At 41.9% G+C, this 14,254-nt stretch overlaps 1 protein-coding gene across 1 annotated transcript; it reads right to left on the reverse strand.

Annotated features, from left to right (window-relative positions):
* Positions 1–5,642: 5,642 nt before the first annotated feature.
* Positions 5,643–13,825, reverse strand: C5H9orf152 (chromosome 5 C9orf152 homolog). Its single transcript, XM_090049940.1, has 2 exons — positions 13,597–13,825; positions 5,643–6,667 (listed from the first exon to the last, which is right to left on the reverse strand). The coding sequence occupies exons 1-2, from the start codon at positions 13,823–13,825 to the stop codon at positions 6,090–6,092; spliced, it is 807 nt and encodes a 268-aa protein (XP_089906066.1). The 3' UTR covers positions 5,643–6,089.
* Positions 13,826–14,254: the final 429 nt, after the last annotated feature.

The following is a 14,254-nucleotide window of genomic DNA, read 5'->3' on the forward strand; positions in this document are numbered from 1 at the left end:
CCTATTTCTCTCCCTTTTACAAGCCAATATTGGTACTCAGCAACAGCAGACGGTACACACAAGCACAGGGCACTGTCATAATGGCATGGATGGCACCTACAGAAACATGTGTCACAGATGAGGAAAGCACAGATCCATGCAGGAGACCGTATTTTGGTGTGTGTCACTCCCACAATGCACAGCACACAGCACCTGACTGGGCTTCCACTACACTGATTGCATAAAATTGAATTTACCTTGCATATAATGAATTTTTGGTATAAAAAGGGTCATCGCATAAGAGTGAATTTAGACATACAGAACCTGCAGAAAGGGAGGGAAACCTGTACTGTGATACGTAAAAGCTTGCTTTTGTCTATACCAGTGGTTCTCAACCATAAATGACACATGCACCTGGAGGCTGGTGGGGCATGGCAACTGCCTGAAGGCAGTGGTGGGGACGTGGGGGTGGCAAGCAGGGAGCTCCTACAGGCAGCCACGGTGGTGTTGGAGCGGGAATGGGGGGTAGATGGGCAGTGCCGACTGGTGGTCAGCTACCACCCGCAGATGCCACTGACACTGGCAAAATGGTTTTGGCTTTATTTTTATTAGTCTTACTGAGAGTCTTTGGTACTGTAAGTGATGTCGCTGTAGAGTCTGTACCTAACATGAGATCCAGTCATTCAGAGCCATCTAGCTGGGTTCTTTTAGTCTGTTTTGATTTAAAATAAAAAGGCATGGTCTGATTGTGCAATGTGAAATCTAGATACTCCTTATCAATGAAGGGAGGGGGATGATTTTTATAAGAACCCGTGGAGTCATGAGAAACATTTTCTTCTTTTTTTTTTTAATTTTTAGCCCACTAAAATGGACCTTTTATCCATGTGTCTGGAGCATCTAGATACAACAAAAATGATACTCCAGTATAACCTCAGAGCAGGAGTACTGCTCACTGAGCGTGCCTACACGTTCATTAATGTGCTTTTGCTATTGCACATTAAATTTATTACCTTTAATGTGAGGTACTAAATAAATGCGCATTAGGCTGCCCTAGTGTGCAAAAGTACATGCTGTTTTAGTGACACTTCATGCACAGTAGCCTTTTTTTTACTGTGCATTAGCTTATTAGCACAGTTTTTTATATGATGCTTTAATGTGCAGTAAAACAGGCTACTACGCATTAAAGTGTTCATGTAGATGTGTCCATTATAAACCATAATCAGTAAGTCAAGGAAATAAAATGCTAATGCAACATCCATTCTTGCAATTCATCTTTTCAATTCTCCTTTCAAGTAATCTCATATTCATAGGACCAGATATTTTCTCATTTTTTTCCCTGCCTTTTGAAATCCATAACTAACTACCATATTTTAGTTAAGTTAGTTAACTTAACTACCATAACAGATTCAGAGATCTTTGCTCCATGGGAGCTTCTTTTCCCCTTGCAGAAAAAGGAAGTTGGCATTTGGAAATGAAAATCCCTGGGAAGTTGGATATGCAAACAACAACTACTGGAAAATTAAGGAGACACACAGTTAAATAGTATTTTTCTATAGTGCATACATTGTTTTCTCCCTTTGTTTGCGCCTGCTGAAAAAGGTGAAGGACCTTCACTGAAGGTGGGTTGAGATCAAAAGGGATAAACAAAATTGTTAACCCACAGAGGGAAATAAGGGTTATAAAAACTCTTTTGGGTACTAGGATAAGAATTCAGTCTCTCTGTTGAGATCCTGTTTAACACAATCCAGTCTGTGGGTGATTTCTTCAGCAATTTCATGTTCAGGTTGGTTTTTTTTAAGTGTTGGTTAAAAACAGCTACTCTGAGGTCAGTCACGGAGTGCCCTGGTAGTTGAAAATCTTCTGCCATTGGCCTCGGTGTCTTTCTGGAATTGATATCAAATTAGTGCTCATTCATTCTTTTATGTAGGGATTGGCTCTCCAATGCAGACAGCAGAGGGACACTAGGCAGGTCCTAGCTGGCATCTAGTTCTTAAGGCAGGCCTGGTGACCTGTGAGAACAGGAGTTCCTAACAGAGCTAACCAACTGGATATTACTAAAGTTTAGTTCAGTTTTCCCATTTTACAGACAAGCACAAAAGACAGCATGGGGTGTGAAGAGCGGTGTGGGGGAAACTGTTAAGTTTAATAATTTTATAATTTTTCCATCTTTGACCTATGGAATCTGCATGACCTCTTGCTGAGACTATAAAGACCACCCTTGTGCCACAAGGACTGATCTGTTGTGCACTGCAGTAAACAAGACAGTGAGGGCACCAGGTGGCACCTGAATAAGTGTAGATTTGGAAGTGCAGGGGTAATCTGTTTTTATAGTCACAGTTTTTGTGCCTCTGTGCTAGGGTTTATACTGGTATGACTATTTCACTTCTCCAACTGAAATAACAATACAGATACAAAACAGTAGGCAGGCCTCGGGCCTACCCTTTGCTGGAAAAGGTGGTTTTTTAAAGGTTTTTTATTAGACCAACTCAAATAAAAGATTGATATAAATATCAGTATTTATATATTGAATAAAAAATTTACCCAAAGAACCTTGTCTGCCTATGTCCTTAGACCAACATAGCTACAGCCTACATACCTGTATGTTTTTTTAATGATATCTCATAGTAAAATCCTACCAGAGACAAGGCACTGTAGTTTTTCCGTCAAAATAGTTAGTAGAAGTAAACCCTGGGGTGAAAGGTGCCAGGATGACCTCTGCAGGCTGCGTCTGTGTTAAAAGATAACCCGTGTCTTGGTACCATTTGGCTTTTACATCAAGACAGGTGGGAGGAAAGGCTTAGGTGTGGTCTACACTTAAATGTTTTAAGTAAAAATCCCCATAATTATCCTGGCAGGAATCCTAACATTGATAAAGTTATCGCAACAGCAACAACAAGAAAATTTGTTTTCCTAGATAGCTCAAACTAGCTCCTTCAAAAGAATAAGCCAGAAGCAGCAAAAGGAATTAAACATACCCTAAATGAGCTAATTGGACTTTAACCATTTTTCCACTTTCTCCTATCTTTCCAACTGAGCTCACATGGCAAAACAATGCAATTCAGATTACTCAGCTGAAGCTGGTTATATATTCTGTGTTTTATTATTGCATAAATTAATTTGCATTTGATGATTAAGATAGCAAAAACTTTAATGGATATTTCTTGGTTACTATTGTATGAGCCTGGCAGAGCTAATGCCTAATTTATTTCCTGTTGAAACCATTGGTGCTACCAGCCTTTTAGTTCTGTGGTGGATCAGGCTTTTGAACAGAAGGAAGAAGACATCCTGAGCAATGTTTAATATCCTTATTTACTGTGAGGGCGCCGGGACCACAGGGGACCGGGCCCGAGGAAGGAAGCCCGGGTTTCCGCCCAGCTTCCGGGACCTGACCCGGAAGTGTGGTCGGGAATTTGAAGTCTCCCGGAACGTAAACTGGGCCGGCGTGGGACCGGCCCGGGGAAATAAAAGGAGCACCCCTACCCCGTGCAGAGGGGGACGGAGGCTCCGACGGGAGCCAGACCCGGGAGCAGCGCGGGAGGCGCGGACTGCGGCGGAGCCGGCGGCAGCGGTACCGGGAGCAGCGCGGGAGGCGCAGACTGCGGCGGAGCCGGCGGCAGCGGTACCGGGAGCAGCGAAGCCGGAGGTGCGGACTGCGGCGGAGCCGGCGGCGGCAGCTTCGGGAGCTGGGAGCGGCGCGAGAGATGCCGACGGCAGCAGAGCCAGCGGCGGCAGCTTCAGGAGCAGCGGAGCCGGGACTTTGTAGCCAACCCGGGTCTAGAGACGCAGGCCCGTTAGGGACGGAAAAATCCGGACTCAAGGAGCCCCAGTATCAGGGACACTAGGTACTGGGGGGGACTCCGAGGCGGGCTCGTCAGTAGACGAGTATCCCGCCGGACTATTCCATCGGGGGGGGCATCCTAGTGGGGCCCCCCTATCCCGGAGGCTTGGGCGAGGGTGTAGGGGTGGAGGAGCCCTCAGGACCCCTGGACTTTGGAGTCGGGGTACCCTGTTACGGAGACCGTCAACTCACCGCCCGGGTGAACCCCTTTTGTTTTCCATCAAGTCGTGGCAGGCGAGATTGGCGGCGACGCGGCGGTCCGGCGCGTACCCCCTCCTTTCCAGGGGACATCCGGGGAAATTAGGGATCTCACTTGCGGGTGACATACCCCACATCCCCACATTTACCTTCCCAACCCATAAACTAAAACGAATGTTATGTCAAACAAAAATCCCAACAAAATGGGTGTATTACAACCATATTAGCATTCATTAACATTTTTAAGGCAGTTTGAATATGAAAGTGTTGTTCTGTCATCATGGTTATAAAACATGGTAGCACACCGGGCAAAAACCATGCTAATATTCTACTGCACAGTCAGCATTGCAAAAAACCCCATTTGCTGGCACAATTTAGTTAGTACTTCATTAAGCAAGTACTAAACTAAATGCGCAGTAACTACTACTCATTAATGAATGTATAAATGTGCCCACTGTCCCTTAATGCAGTTCCCAGTTTACTATATAAAGGATTTGTCTATATCAAGAGATTGATTGGCAAAATTATAACAGTAACTATTCTGCCTTTGCTAAACTCATGTAACTTACCCATTTGGACATGCTTTTCTGCAATAAAAGTAATTTTATACTACAAGTATTCCAGTATAGCATGTTCATAAGGGGAAGTTCTATTGATACAGTTATTTTGAAATTCTGCTTCATCTGTTCTGGGCAGTATACCCCTGTAAGTGGGTCTTTAAGTAACTTTGGCTGTGTAACAAGTCAAGTTGGAAGCTTATTTCTCAGTACTAGACTTAATGTTGAAGTACATAATACTGGTCTAAGCTATGGTGCTTACAGAATACTACAACTTAAATCAGTTCTGCCTTGGGCATTTTGAATGTCTGTATCTAGCTAATAATTTGTTTTGGAATGTGAAAATATTTTTCATTAGCATAAGGTATAAAAAAATCAGAAGGGAGGAGCAGAAAATTTATGCTATGTACATCTGATGGACTCTCTGGCCAGTGCAAGATTGTTCCGTATAGTGGGTATGTCTACACGTGCAGTGGACTATGCAGTTGTTACAGCACAGTCATTTAGTACTTACTTAACCAAATGCTAAATGATTGCTTAGCAACCAGTGTTACTGCGCAGTCCTGTTGCTACATGGTTATTTTTAGATGCTGCTGCGCAGTAGCAAAGGGTTTGTGCCTGGCAACACTATGGTGTCGTAGTGTCTCATACAGACATGCCCAATGATCACTGTTTTCTAGGGCTATCTCATTCCATGTTGAAACAGCGCAAAAAATTGTTCCTCTCCTGTGAAACTATTGTACATCTATCTGTGTGACCCTGTGCAGTTTTTGTTAGGTAGGAACATTTCCTTACTTCATTTAAAAACACATCAGTACAGTATTCCTAAATTCTTCTCACCGTAGTTAAAGAAAAAGCACATGTATGTTTTAAGTAAGCTGCTGGAAAAACACAAGGTAACAATGCACGATTTATGAATAGTATTTAGATATTTACTGTATTAATCCCATCAAGTATGGCAATTGAAATACTGAAGGTTTTATTCACTAATTATAAAATACACCTGACAATTTATCATAAATGACATTTGGAGGTAAATGAATAACAAAACCATGTTCTAAAACCTGCGTCCTCTGTTGCTTGTTCAAACATCAAATCTTTTTGCTTTATCAGCTGCTTTTGAAAGTGCTAATCTTTATTACAGCTCCTTCAAGTGTTTTGTAATATTGTTAAGATAAAATTTTATTCAGTCAATAGCAGTAGTTTGGGTGCAGAGAAAAGAAGAAATAACTGCAAACTGAACTAAATTATGTAATTCTTCCTATATCTGATGAGATTAACATGAATATAGGTATCCTAATGATGATATAGAGATAGTTGTTGTTTATTGACCAACACTCTTTATGACAGTGCTACTTATTTAACAGACTACAATCTAAGAAACTTTACGCTATAAGCAGATCGACATTGTGTAAAGTATTAAGTCCTTAGCAAGTGAATCAAAATGAATTTAACATCTATTCTACTGAAATTTTAATTCAATTTCTTACTAAATCATATAGATTATGGAAATTCTGTTATGGTGAGACATATAATCCAAGTCGTCTTGCAGCTTCTGAGATCCTGGGTGTTTTTTTCTGAGGAAAAGGGTAAAAGGTTAGCTTGTTGGAAGCTGGCATACATTTTGTGGATGAAATCTGTTGATCTGTCCAAATTGCTGAAGTGACTGACTTCAGAGGAGAATTCTGGCTGATGTTTGAAATGGAGCCACTATTCTCACCAGCGGGACTGCTTAACGCACTTGAATTTTCCAGTTCATCAGGTAATTTTGTGGCTTGTTCATTCATTGTTTGTGATTTTTCACATGGCAGTGTGATATTTTCCTTCAGAGTCAGTATCTCATTGTCAAAGCTACATGGTTTGTTCTTGCAGTGTGGAAGATCACATGGAGCTCTCTGGCAACCAGCTTGCACTAGTCGATGGATTCCTAAGTGGGTACGCCATGCTGAATTGTCTTCTATGTTGCCATTGCAAGTCAACTCCAGGCTGACGTTTCTGACAGGAAGGCATTCTTTAAATGCTTTTGTTTTCCTTATTTTCTTATTAATTAGAACCGCATTGACCAGTGATTCTTCATGAACAGAATCATTCTCACCTGTGAAGAAAATATATATACACACATTATGACTGTGGCAAAAATTAAAGATCCAGTTTCTACGGTATAAATTCAGGCAGAGAGTTTTTGAAGGGCCAGTGGGTCTGTGGTGCTTGTTCTGCCTATTAGGAGTGCAAGTTCTGTTTTTGTCTGGGTGAAGGGGGATGATGCTTCTTATTCACCTATACAGTGCTGAATGCATAGATGTTGCTCCCTAGGTCAGTCAGATAATAAATGTGATGAACAAAATACTGTAATGAGCTATAGTCTGTATCAGTGGTAGGCAAAACGGTGGGTCCAGCCAGTGGCTGGACTCCATTTCCCAGCAGCCCCTGCCTGCATGGCTGGGGCCAGTTTCCATGAAGACCCCAGCAGCAGCTGTGCTGTGATAATGCAAGGCTGGAGTTTCCATGGATACTGGCCCCAGCAGTGCTGGCAGGGTGTGCTGCAGGGCAGGGAGCTGTTCTGGAGCTGCTGGGATTTTGTAGTGGTGACAGTACGGTTTGGAGCAAGGGCAGAGATGCAGTCTGCATGCTCCAGGTAGGGACACACAGGCTGCAGATTGCTGCTCTGTGCTGGCGCTGTCACTGCTGCAAGGAGCCAGGGCAGAGCTGTGTTTTGCTGCCTGCACACCTTGGCCTGAAGCATGCAGGCTGCAGATCGTGGCTCTGACCTGGTTCCAGACCATGGTATCACCGTTGCAAGATCCCAGTGGCTCTGTAGCAGCTCCCTACCCTGCTGTGCACTCTGCCAGTGCTGCTGGGGCCAATCTCCATAGAAACGCCAGCCTTGCAGGACAGCTGCTGCTGGGGTCTCCATGGAAACTGGATCCAGCCATGTGGGCAGGGGCTGCTGGGAGTCCACTGTCAGCTGGATCTGGACTGTGGGCTGGACTTTGCTTGCCCCTGGTCTGTATAAACAGAGTTTGCCAGCTGACTTTCACAGATGAGAAAAAATTATTGGGAAGCATGGGTTCTTTTCATATGAGTATAGTCACTGTTATCCCAGAAATGTAGATACTCTGTCTCTTCAGTGATTTTTGATGTACTCTATTCACAGATTAGAAATATAGTGTGTATGCATCTCATTGCCTTTTACTAGATGGGATCAGATTTTTGTTAGTGCAAAACAAGATTTATTTTAACCTAACACACAGTATAGTAATGGTGATACCTAACACATAGGAAAACTTTAAGCTGGACAAGGCAGATATAGGTTAAATGTGCAGTATATTATCTAATCAAGGCAGATAGATGCTCAGCTTGGAATTCCCCCGCCATAGGCAATTTAAGGCAAAATGTTGGCCACTTAGGGTTGCTTAAGTACCCACCTGTGCTTTCATTCTGTTCCCTCACCCAAAGGGGGTGAGAGATGCAAATGCCTTCTGTAGTTGCCTCATTAAGAAGTTTGCTTATATTAAAACAGAAATGTACTAAGAAGAAAACATCACAACATATAATTGTAGCCTTGAGTAATGAGATGGCTGGAGCCAGTTTCTACCCTGACTGAACTCTCAGTGCCTCCACTGAACATAATTAGATTTTACAGAAGATCGGGTCGGTGTAGAATTTGATAGTGTCTTAATTCGTGGGAGACAGCCTGATCTGTGGGTCTGTACAGGGGTTGAGTTTTTGTATTTGTGCCTTGTGAATATTAGTATTGCCGTTTTTCTTTTTGTGAGATTTATAGCTAATCTTTGATTATTATTAAATGTTTGTAATTAAGCATTATTAAATATTTGTAAAGCACTATGTAAATATGATAAATTATTAATGTACAAGATGTAAGGTAAATATTACTACTAAGTTAAAGGCAGCTTTAGTATTTGCAGTCGTAGAATTATTAAAGACCTTTGCACTTTTAAAATGACTGGAAGCTGAGCCCTTACACTTAAAACATTTACCTGCAGAGACACCTGTTGAAGTTTGGAGTCTGAGGAATATTAAAACACATACTAGGGATAGAAAACTACTGACTATATTTAAAAATAAACTAGTTATTTATGTGGATCACAGGGTGTTCAACCTTTCAGCCTAGGATTTAAAATCAAACTGTTGTTGCCTGGAGTGAATAGGACTCTGCCTTTAACATTTTAGTAATTGTTTTTTCTCTGGTGCAGTGGTCTTTACAATGAAAACAGAAGTGTCGGATCCACTTGTTTGACTGAAACTGTCAAACAGTAACAAAATCTGTTTCTTCCAAGACACTTATAAAAGTTCTCTCTAAGGATGAGAGAACATGTAAAGTACCGTTGCTTTGAAAGTTGACGTGCGGTGTTAGTTTAACTCAGTTAGGCTCTACAAGAGGTAATGTGTATAGAATTCACAGGTGACCTTTTAAGAGAAGTCTGAAGGCTATACATACACAATGGGCTACATCTGCAGTATATTACATAACTCTCCCGCACTCCAAGGTAAGTCTTTTATTTATGTTGGTTAATCTCCTGACACTGCATTGAACTCTGTTGTTAAGGTATTACTTACACTGGCCTCATTGCAATCATGTTATATTACTTGTCCTTTTTAACTTGCACTTTTACATAAAGGGCTGTTACTGCAAAGTCTTTATATTTTTCAAGGTTTCCAAGGAGCATGTGTTGTTTGACTTTCACAATAGCCTTAGAAACTATGAAGAAGCTCTCTGCAGGCAGGGTCTTTTTAATTGCTGTACACAGCTATATACTTTGAGTGTCCTTCCCAGTCTAGTTCCCAGAACAACAATCACTTTTCATTTCCAAGCCTATCATACACAATGAATTCACTGCCTTATTTTTCTCAAGTGGAGATTTTCAAAGCCTACTTCCTTCCTTGTCTTCTCAAATATCAGGAAGAGACTTAAGTGTGAACACGTCTGTTCTTAGTAGGGACAGAAGAAAACTATGTTCCCAAGTGCCTTCCCGAATTATTAAGCCTTCAGCCTAAAACCCAGGGGAACAGGTGCATCTTGTGTTTAAAGGTTCCCAAATTGTCGACTCTTGCAAGCAGAGGTTGGAAGCAGATGACACCCCTCTTCCAGTTCAACCAGGGGCCATGAGAAAAAGTATTCTGGTATCATGGTAGGAGCAGCAGTTTTTCATATAGCCAGAACCCAAATAGTTTGTTTATTGGTCAAAACAAAGACGTTAGGCTGGGATTTTCAAAGGACTCTAAGGGTAAAAGTCACATAGCTTCAGCTGAATTCCATTGGGAGTTGGATACCTGACACCATTTGGCTCCTTTGAAAATCTCGGGTGCCTTAAACTTCATGTGGAAACAGTTTGTTAGCCATGGAGATCGGTGACTACGTATATAATTTGCAATTAGGACAGAACACCTCATAAATCAGTTCTCTCCTTTTGTACCAGTTGCAGTTTCCTGATAGGCTGAAGATAAAACTCTGTAAGGCTCTCAGCCTTTTTACACTGGAGGCATCCGTGGCACCACATTTAAAAAAACCCTGCTTGAAGAGAGGCTAAAAAGGAGGAGGAGGAGTAGACAGGAAAGAGCCTGTGCTGCAGCGAGTGAGGAGAGGAGGAGCAGCTGGAAGAGAAGAGCCTGGATCACTTCACTGAAGCCTGTGCTTATCTCCCCTCTCCCTGATGTGGGGAGAATCGGGACTGTATGAGAGGGGCATTGCAGTATCCTACCCTAGAGGTAGTAAGGCAGACTACCTGTAGCCAAGGCCACATCTGAAAAAGAACGTAGCCTTCCGGCCAAGCCCCAAAAAAAGAAGCGATGCTTGGAAATTACTGCTACCTGAGAACCCAGAAGCAATTGGATGTGCAGTAGCCTCTTCCCCTTGCACACCTTAAAAACGTGGAATCAAATCCTCAGTTCTGGTCAGGCCCGTGTAGCTACTTCAGATAAGAACATTAACCTCTCTGAGAGTCTCATACATTTGCCAAATGAGAAAGTTTGGTGGAACAAATTGTATATTGATCTCTCTGCTTGTACATCATCTCATAGCCTGCTAACTGATAGAGGAAAGGTTTTTTGGCGATAATCCTTTATTGGACCCACTATATAGTTGGGAGAGATGTTAGGCTGTGGGGCACAAAGTGCCCTTCCTCAACTCTAGGAGAGAAGGTACAGTCTCAGAAATACCAGATAAAAAATGGCTGAGATTAACACTGTATGTAAATAAAAGCAGTCACTTAGAGCAGCATTTCTCAACTCATGGGTCATGACCTAAAAGTGCAAGAATATATGAAAGGGTTGCAAACAAACTTTAAAAATGGATTCTCCTTTACAGGAGAAAGCATGGGCAACCATGGTTTTCCCCTTGTAAGCTGGCAGAGCTCCAGCCTGCAAAGGGCTGCTTAGGGCCCCCCATGTCCCTCACATACCCTTCCCTGCCCCACAACTTGGGGGGTGGGGAACAGCAGGTCAGGAGTGAGGGGCAGTGGGTTGGAACTGGCCATCAATGTTTACAAATGTGTCCTGGGACAAAAAAGGTTGAGAACCACAGACTTGGAGGATGAAGGAGGGCTGCAACCCCCTGACGGGCATTTGGGCAGTCCTGAGCATAGTGGTTAGGGGACTCAGCTGGGAGTCCTGGGTTCCAGACTTTCTGGATTATTTTTGGTTTTTATTCATTGAATGACTTTCTAATATAAAAGGCATAAACATTCCCAAGGAGAGGGACCATAATCCTATTCCCAAGTGTGTTGGCCTAACACTGGACACCAGGCTAGACTGAGGATCTCTTGTTGGCTCTTCTGGCTCCTGCACAGGGGCCCAGCTTCAAGAGGTGGGGTAGGTAGCTTGGTGCATTCTCCTCAGAGCTAGGAGATGTGAGCTTGAGCCTCTGCAGGCTAAAGCATGCCTAGAACCTGGGTCTCCTATTGCCTGCTCAAATGCTATAGCTATGAAGCTACGGGAAAGGAGAACACTGCCTCCTCCACCTCTCTCCTCTGTGACTTTGAATGAAAGTCAATGTGGCTGTTGCACTTGGTACTTAACTCAGTGCAGCTAGGTGTGTTTGGGTGTGCTCTATATGAACGTCCTGGGTTGTGCCTCTCTGGGGTCTCAGGTGAAGTTTAGGCATTACTCTTTCCTGAACTTGAATTGCAGTTGAGTTTAGGTGGGGTAAGTGCTGACTTGCTCAGGTTGGGGCACTTCTCTGTGTGTGGCAGCCTATGCTTAGGCACTTAAGGAACAATGCATTCCCAAGTGGAGACTGCCCAATGGATTTGGAGCTGCTGGAGTGGTGGTATTCTGCATCACTTTTTGTGTCTTAAATTCTGTATTCATCCTAAAGCTCTTTAGGTGCCTAGTTTATCAGTCTGGATCTAGCTCTCACTCTGAGTGCCCTGCCCAAATTTCAACTCAAGTAACTGCTTTCCTTTTATCCAAAGTCTCTTCGGAATTTCATCTGGATGTAAAGCTCTTTTGTACTTCCTTTGCTTTGTATTGTTTCTGTAGCCCATGAAACAGGTGACGTGTTTCATGCCAGAGCTGGCTGTATTTTAGTATATGATGAAGGTATCGGTCTGTATGCATACCATTTTCCTTTTCACGTGGGTTTACAACTTAGAATTGTATTTCAGGGCCTTTGAGTGAAAGGAGATCTAAAACGGCATTTATTACCTGTCATATAATTAATTTTTTCAGTAGTTTTATAGTCAGCTAAAATCCAGAACAGTGGGAAAAATGCATAGAAAATGTGAAGAATGAAATAGGCTCAATTCTTTTCAGCCCCCACCCCCGAAATATGCACAAAATTATTTTAGATTTAAGCCAGTGGTGAGATCAGCTATGAGATCTTTTTGAGGGTGCCACGTAATATTAGTGTTGTTAGGTGAGCAAACATGTACATGTGATTCACAAGAGAAACCCAGATTTCAAACAGGAATCCATAGTTTCAAAACCATTCTCTGTTGTAGTTTTTCTGAGTTCTTTACAACAGAAGAATTGCTCTATTATGTTTTCATAGTCACAAAATGAACGAAAATTAAAAGCTGACATTTTCTTAAGGGTGCCTGAGCCTATTCAGGGGTGCTTTGAATCTAGAAAGGTTGAAAAGCACTGATTTAAGCACAAAGCTGGGAATTCTAAATGTATCAAATGCATTTCACTCATGCCTGAAATAAATAACAAACTCTTAAATGCAGATTCATTCTGTTCAAACGGCAATTAATTGTTTCATAAGGAAACTTCATCAAATAATTGTTGACTTCAGTGGCTCTTCAGATCAACTTAGAAAGTAACTGTGAGCATAATATGTCATTTATAAGCATATTATAACAACAATTTAAGATATTTATGACACCAAAACCTATCAGGTGTGGCAGCTGGATGTCACATGTCTTCTGTTCATCTGTGGGCATATATTCCAAATCATATACAAGGAAGACACCTTGAACAGGCAACTCTGAAAGCAGCATGATAAAGTCATCCACATTGATTCCCAGTTTAATTAGCATTTAACAAAAGCCTGATTTCAGATAGACACTTGATTTTTGGTCCTGCTTTGGGTAGTCTTTTAGATCAAATTGCTTTAAATAAACACAGTAAAAAAACAAAGTGCAAGGTACAGTATTGTTTAACCATATGGCAAGCACTTGAGAAAGCAAAGATGTAATAGAACAGTTCTGTTTCAGACGTTGCTGACAAGAAACACAAAATAGCCAGTATCTAAGAAAACTAAAATCTATATCCTGTCAGGAATGGTACTTAACTGACTTCAAACCTTGTCTCAAAATATGAATCTGCTGCAAACAAAAAAATTGTTCTGTTACCTCCCTTCTAAGTTTTTAGCCTTTAGACTAATTCTCAACAAATGAATGAAGAAATGAAGGATACGTTAGTGACATGAAGACAATCTATCCATTTTGTACTTTTCTTAAGAGCTGTGCTAGGAGTACAGAAGTATCACAGGTTAGTCAAGACTTACAGCAGGTTCCTTTATTTCTATGTTTATAAAGCTTAGTCTAAGAATCTGAGGCATACCTGTTTTAAATATAATAATGTGTGTCTGCAGCTTTTGCTTCTGTTTTATACAGTCATACTGCTCCTCAAGTATGCTTACATCCATCTTGGTTGGCTGCCCGTCACAGTCTGAAGCCTGTTGCACTGAGGTGTGAGTCACTGTGAAAATACTGCTCATGTATTTGTAAGCCTTCACCATCCGTTCCCACAAGGAAGACAGAGTCAAGCAGAAGCAAGGCATCCCTTTCATTATGTTTGCAAAGAAGAAAATCAAGTTTGTAACATCTGAAATAACCCTGATTCAAGCAGTAACTTTTTCATAAAGCACCCCTCTTCCCTGCCTGGTGTGCTTAGTGTTGTAGATTGCCACTGACTTGTTTTCAGTGACATTCAGTGTGTCCTGAACTTGTGAATACAGTTTTAATAACAATAACTGTGCAGTTAGATTTAGTGTTGACTTAAGGTTGAGCATATGAACGTTTGCCAAAAAACACGGTGAAATACAAAACCTCATTGAACACAGCCAAGCGCACAAAGGGCTGGATAGTAATGGTTTATGCAGCAATGTTAATTTTTAAAGGCATATTATCATATTGATCTACCAAGACTGTGAATCCGTTTGTGAAATTACCCCTTCAAGATTCTTCTCATGTATTTACCACTTCATCCCTTTCTCCCA

Source organism: Crocodylus siamensis, chromosome 5, assembly GCF_052110815.1.
Source record: "Crocodylus siamensis isolate JL-2025a chromosome 5, ASM5211081v1, whole genome shotgun sequence".
Taxonomy (NCBI): Eukaryota; Metazoa; Chordata; order Crocodylia; family Crocodylidae; genus Crocodylus; species Crocodylus siamensis.